This window comes from Quercus robur, chromosome 6 (assembly GCF_932294415.1).
Source record: "Quercus robur chromosome 6, dhQueRobu3.1, whole genome shotgun sequence".
Classification (NCBI taxonomy): Eukaryota; Viridiplantae; Streptophyta; class Magnoliopsida; order Fagales; family Fagaceae; genus Quercus; species Quercus robur.
In genome coordinates this window covers 22,414,381-22,421,482 of record NC_065539.1, presented here as the reverse complement: position 1 = coordinate 22,421,482, position 7,102 = coordinate 22,414,381, and the positions used below count along the sequence as shown (strand labels likewise).

General features: G+C 37.8%; 1 protein-coding gene across 1 annotated transcript; it reads left to right on the top strand.

Annotated features, from left to right (window-relative positions):
* LOC126733278 (protein BRASSINOSTEROID INSENSITIVE 1) lies at positions 1-4,250 on the top strand. Its single transcript, XM_050436511.1, has one exon. The coding sequence runs from the start codon at positions 425-427 to the stop codon at positions 3,992-3,994; it is 3,570 nt and encodes a 1,189-aa protein (XP_050292468.1). The 5' UTR covers positions 1-424; the 3' UTR covers positions 3,995-4,250.
* The last annotated feature ends 2,852 nt before the right edge of the window (positions 4,251-7,102 follow it).

Below are 7,102 nucleotides of genomic sequence, written 5' to 3'. Positions count from 1 at the left end.
AGAGAAACCATATTTTAGCATTAACAAATTAAACCCCATCATCCCCTAATCTCAGCTCTCTGCACACCAATAAGACAGACAAAGAGAGACATGAATGTTATTCTATTGCTCCATAAACAATGCAAAAAATCCAGATGGTGTTTATTAGTGTGAGAGAGAGAGAGAGAGAGAGAGAGTGTGTAAGAGGCTGAGAGGGTCACATGGCATGTGAGCAACAGCTGTGTTCACTTCTCCCCACTTGATAAATACCCTTCTTACCATCCTTACTCAGACTTTTGACTCTCTCTCTCTCACTCTCTCTCTCTTCCAAAGACACCAAAACCCACTTTCTCTCCAAAAACCAGAGCTTTCTTTAAGCTCTCTCTGATGGCAGTTCTGAGACCCTAAAGCACAAACACCCACTGCTCTACTCATAAACTCAAAAATGAAAACTTTCAGCTCCTTCTTTCTCTTCCTCCTCTCCCTCACTTTCCTATCTCTCCAAGCTTCCCAAGGTAGTACCACTTCCTCATCCTACAAAGACACCCAGCGGCTTCTCAACTTCAAAGCCAGTGTATCAAACCCAACCCTCCTCTCCAACTGGCTTCCAAACCAAAACACATGTAACTTTACTGGCATTACTTGCAAGGACTCCTTGGTGTCCTCCATAGACCTTAGCTCTACCCATCTAGGCACCAACTTTAGCCTTGTCTCAACCTTCCTTCTCTCCCTTGACCACCTAGAGACCCTTGTTCTAAAAGGCATCAATCTCACAGGCACCATTTCTTTCACCAAATGTAACACCTTTTTAACCACCTTAGATCTCTCTCAAAACTCCCTCTCTGGCTCTCTCTCTGACATTTCCAACTTGGGTTCTTGCTCGAGTTTGAAGTCTCTCAACCTCTCAAACAACGGGCTAGACTCTTCTTTCCTCAAAGACTCACCAAGACTCAATCTTGAGGTACTTGATCTTTCTAACAACAAGCTCTCAGGTCCAAGCGTGATTACTTGGCTCTTCCAATCCAGCTGCAATGGTATGCAATGGTTGGTCTTGAAGGGAAACAAGCTCACTGGTGAGATAGGCCCAACTCTAGCCACTTGTGAGACCCTTAAACATCTAGACCTCTCATCCAACAATTTCTCAGTGGTTGTTCCTTCCTTTGGCGATTGTTTAGCTTTGGAGTACCTTGACATCTCTGGCAACAAGTTTTTTGGTGATATCAGCCACTCACTCTCTTCCTGTCACAAACTTAGCTTCTTGAACATATCCAGCAACCCGTTCGGTGGTAATATTCCAGTTCTCCCAGTACAAAACCTGCAGTTTCTTTATGTAGCTGACAATGAATTACTTGGTGAAATTCCTTTATGGCTTTCAACTGCTTGTTCCAACCTCATAGAGCTAGACCTTTCAACCAACAACCTCTCTGGCACGGTCCCAAGTGGTTTCGGCGCTTGTTCTTCTTTGGAATCTTTGGATATATCTGAGAATAAATTCTCAGGTGAATTACCAATCGATATTTTTACCAAGATGGGAGCTTTAAAGAAGCTGTTCTTGTCCTTGAATGGTTTCTCTGGTGTCCTGCCTGATTCTTTGTCTCAGCTAGTGAAATTGGAGACTTTGGATCTTAGTGCCAACAATTTCTCTGGCTCTATTCCTAGTGCTCTCTGTCAAGGCACTGAGACCAACTTGAAAGAGCTTTTCTTACAGAACAACCTGTTCACAGGTTCAATTCCCTCAAGTTTGAGCAACTGTTCACAACTGGTTTCTTTAGATTTGAGCTTCAATAGCCTGGGGGGAACTATACCTCCAAGCTTGGGAAGCTTGTCAAAGCTTAGAGATATGATAATCTGGTTGAACAAGTTACAAGGTGAAATCCCACAAGAGCTCATGTACATCCAGACACTTGAGAATCTGATCCTAGACTTCAATGAGCTGACAGGGACTATTCCTTCTGGGCTAAGCAACTGCACCAATCTGAATTGGATTTCCTTGTCAAACAACAAATTGAGTGGTGAGATTCCAGCGTGGATTGGTCAGTTTTCAAAGCTAGCAATACTGAAACTCAGTAATAACTCTTTCTCTGGGAGGATCCCACCTGAACTTGGGGACTGTAAGAGCTTGATATGGTTGGATCTCAATACTAATAAGTTGAATGGGACTATTCCACCTGAGCTTTTCAAGCAATCAGGTAGTATTGCAGTGAAGTACTTGAGTCAGAAGAGTTATGTGTACATCAAGAATGATGGGAGTAAGGAGTGTCATGGAGCTGGGAATTTGCTAGAGTTTGCTGGGATTAATAAAGAGCAGCTGAATAGGATTTCAACCAGGAATCCTTGCAATTTCACTAGAGTGTATGGAGGTAAGTTGCAACCTACATTTTACAACAATGGGTCAATCATTTTTCTTGATATTTCATACAACATGTTGTCTGGTAGTATTCCAAAGGAGATTGGGAGTACTATGTATCTATATATATTGAATTTGGGACATAACAATATCTCTGGAGAAATTCCACAGGAGATTGGGGATATAAGGAGTCTTAACATTCTTGATCTCTCTAGCAATAGGCTTCAAGGGCCAATTCCACAAGCCTTGACTGCATTGTCCCTGCTTACTGAGATTGATCTGTCTAATAACTATCTCAGTGGAATGATTCCTGAAATGGGTCAGCTTGAAACATTTCCAGCATCTAGATTTCAGAATAATTCAGGGTTATGTGGCTATCCTCTTCCCAAATGTGGTGAAGATCCGAGTTCGGGTTTGAATTCACAGCATCAGAAGTCTCATAGGAGACAAGCATCCCTTGCGGGGAGTGTGGCAATGGGATTGTTGTTCTCTCTATTTTGTATCGTTGGACTGATTATAGTTGCTATTGAGACCAAGAAAAGGAGAAAAAAGAAGGATGCGTCGTTTGATGGTTATGTTGATAGTCGATCTCATTCAGGCACAGCCAATGTTAGCTGGAAGCTAACTGGTGCCCGTGAAGCGTTAAGCATCAACCTTGCTACATTTGAGAAGCCGCTTCGGAAGCTCACTTTTGCTGATCTTCTTAATGCAACAAATGGGTTCCATAACGACAGCCTTATAGGGTCTGGTGGTTTTGGTGATGTGTACAAGGCTCAATTGAAAGATGGAAGCATTGTGGCCATCAAGAAACTAATACACATCAGCGGACAGGGTGATCGGGAATTCACTGCTGAAATGGAAACCATTGGGAAAATCAAGCACAGGAACCTTGTCCCGCTTCTGGGTTACTGCAAGGTAGGAGAGGAAAGGCTTTTGGTGTATGAGTACATGAGGTATGGAAGTTTAGAAGATGTTCTACATGACCCAAAGAAATCTGGGATCAAGCTGAATTGGACTGTAAGGAGGAAGATTGCCATTGGGGCTGCGAGGGGTTTGGCTTTTCTACACCATAATTGCATCCCACATATCATTCACAGGGACATGAAATCAAGCAATGTACTGCTTGATGAAAACTTGGAAGCCAGAGTCTCTGATTTTGGAATGGCCAGGCTTATGAGTGCGATGGATACTCATTTGAGTGTCAGCACTCTAGCGGGTACTCCTGGCTATGTCCCTCCTGAATACTATCAGAGCTTCAGATGTTCCACAAAAGGTGATGTTTACAGTTACGGGGTAGTTTTGCTTGAGCTGCTAACCGGGAAAAGACCAACTGATTCAGCTGATTTTGGTGACAACAATCTTGTGGGGTGGGTGAAACAGCATGCCAAATTGAAAATAAGTGATGTTTTTGATCCAGAACTAATGAAAGAGGATCCCACCCTAGAGATTGAGCTCTTACAACACTTAAAAGTGGCTTGTGCTTGCTTGGATGATAGGCCATGGCGGCGTCCCACAATGATTCAAGTCATGGCAATGTTCAAGGAAATCCAAGCAGGGTGTGGGATTGACTCTCAATCTACAATTGCCACAGAAGATGGAGGTTTCAATGCAGTTGAAATGGTAGAGATGAGCATAAAGGAAGTCCCTGAACTAAGCAGCAAGCAGTAGTAAGCCAAAAACAGTTTCAAACAAATTTTCAAAGAGCATTCTTTGGGATTAAGAAAGAAGAAAGAAGAAGGTCTGAGATGAAGTTTTCAGCTCCCACAAATTTTCCCCTCTTCTTTTAGCACTTCCAAGTAGCATATTGAAAACTGTTTCTGTATCTCTACCATTTCATGTGTATGTAGGTCTTGTTATTTATACATAGAAGGTTGTTTTTAACTTTGTTATAAAACGTGTATATAACACTTTCAAATTGTTGTGATGCTTTGGTTCTTACATTTTCTTCATAAGTGAACTTTTCATTCAGATATATAATCCTCAAAAGGAACGGTTGGATCTGTTACCTCAGTGATGGTGACTAAGTAGAGGGTTCTTTTGGCCCTTTCCTCAGCCTGCTTTGATTTGTTTTCTCTCTCTCTCTCTCTCTCTCTCTCTTCGTTATGCTCGAACTTCTGTTCCATTTGGCAATATACAAATACGTAAGGGTAAAACGTAGTTTCGTAGGTTTCCAACCACATGGTTGCATTTACTAATACAACACAGAAGACATTATCTTATCTTCTATGTGGTTCTTTATGTGACTTATTGAACGATGCAGCTACTTAATGAATTGTACATAAGATTTATGTTGGTATATGCCTATATCAATATATGGGTCATGTTTAACGAGTGCCTTTTGATACCACTTTTATGGGAAATGAAAAAAGTTGTTAAAATATTAATTACTATTTTTTTCATTTTCCATAAAAACTTTCTTTAAATGGATTATTAACGAGTATCCATTTCCCTAAATATATAACAAAGTGGATCTAAACTCATCGGATTAAGCATTTGGTTAAGTATAGTTCTTATATGTTATACTAATTACTCAATTGATCTATAATAAAATATATAATTTTTTTTTTTTTAAATCTATTTAATTGGAGTCTTCTCATAATGTTATCTCCCCAACATTTTACCCTATAATATAGTAATACACAATGTTTTTTATCTTTCAAAAGCTTTTTTTGGTTGGCGAACCCCTAAGGATACTACTTTGGGTATATTTAATACTCTCTTAAATAACATTTTTTATACCAATTTTTAGAACAAAGTAAAATATGTATCAACACCAATAAAAACTCACAATTATAATGAATTTGTATGTTCAAAATAATAATTTTTTTTTCAAAAGTGTACATTATAGCTCATATATGTATATTTTAAAATAAACTATTAACTTGTGCCCTTAAAGCACTTATTAACCTAACTCTTCTGCAAAATACATATCAGCAACTAACACATTATATTAATTATAAAAAAAACTAACGCAATACAGTCTTTAAATTATTATTTGTGATGTTTAGGTTCTTGCTTGGTTTGCCATGTTTCACCATTGTGCTTTCTTTCTGCTTCCCCTAAAATGGTCTCCAGCATTTAATTGGTTGATTTTTCAGAGCAAACTAGCTTTTCCTTCTCGGTGGTGTTATAGAATGTTCAGTTAAAGAATGCTGATCCTTTAAATGAATTCTTTTTTATTTGGTATCACTTTAATGCTTAACAGAAACATCTACAATCAACAATGAAAGGACAATACATGCTTTATGCATCCTCTTCTGTTCTGCAATCTAAGCTGATTTTAGATTCAAAACCTTCTCTAATCCACAATTATTTTTTTAATCAGCAAAATATATGTTTTTTTTTAGCCCTTATGTCTCTTGGAGAATCTGAGTTTGTCAAAGGTCAACTAAACCTTTTACATTGCAACAAGCAAAGAAACTAAAAAGAAAAATAAGGTTGTCCAAAGTGTTGAAGGTTTTTGTTTGTGTAGCGTATGAGAGTGGTGGTTGATAGGCAATTTTAGGCCAATTTTGAAGAGTCTGATTCATGGATTCAACTCGCTACACATAGCTTGTACGTGTAGAACTTACCATTGCACCAAAGTCCGATCATTTTCACCAAAAAAAATAAAAATAGAAATAGAAATACAACATGACACATATATACAAAAGTAATGAAGCCATCAAAGGCAGTACCAAACAAAGAGGATATTGAATGCCAAAATGGTGACTATTACATGAATTTGGGACCATTTCACATTGAATCCTTCGATATACTCATCAAAGAAGTTATTTCTTCATATACAATCTTACATATGTGGCTGGACCATTTAAAAAATTAAGGTCCGAAACACATAATTGTAAATCGTACGCATCAAATTGGCATGCTCATTATCATAAGTATCAAGTATCAATCTTGGATTTACTAATTTCCTCCTTTCCATATAAACTAATAAACAATAAAATTTTGTCTCTTTTCCATCGACAATGTGCATCACACGTGCTCTTGACCTAGGAAATAATAATTTTTCTTTTCCATCTATAAAAATGTGTGCCTCTTTTTCAAGCATGCATTAAACTAACAAAAACAAATTACTATATATACTAAATTATCAACTTGTTGCTTCAGATCTTGACTTGCAGCGAGGACCAAAATTATCACACACAGTCACATGGTCAGGGCACATGGATTAATACAATTTTTGGATATATTAGGTTATGTTATGTAGTTAGTAATTTAGAAATCTGCCCCCATTAGCTGAACTAGTTTGAATTGGAAATATGTTACATTTTGGTAGGCCAAATTTGAGTTTGCAAAAAAATTTAGAGTCGAATTATTGGAGAATATGGGGGATCCTACTTTATATTAAAGTCAATTGCTTTCTGCCAAAAATAGGGGAAAGTACTAATATTTTGCTAATCAAAAAGGCACTTTGTAACAAAAAAAGAAGATAAAAAAGTAGGCTAACATGTTCCAGAAAGAAGTATTGGAAAGAAATTTAAGCAAATGGAAGAAAAATCTTAGTCTTTAAGCAAGTAAAATACTGATTTATTTGTTTAAAGTTTTTACTTTAAAGTTGTTTTTCTACATCACCTTTTTTTTTTTTTTTTTTTTTACAAGATAGAATTCTACTCTAACCTAATATAAGTATATATGTGTGTGAAACTCTCTCCTAGAGAGTTGAACCCCGGCTCTTGCCCCCCACACCTCACAAGCACTTATATTTGTGGAGTGACCATTGCATCAAGGGTATGCGGTGGTTCTACCTCACCTTTAATCAAATAAACTTTCAAA

What these genes read in the sequence shown, in the direction of transcription:
- LOC126733278 (XM_050436511.1), top strand. Translation starts at nt 425, where the DNA reads ATGAAAACTTTCAGCTCCTTCTTTCTCTTCCTCCTCTCCCTCACTTTC.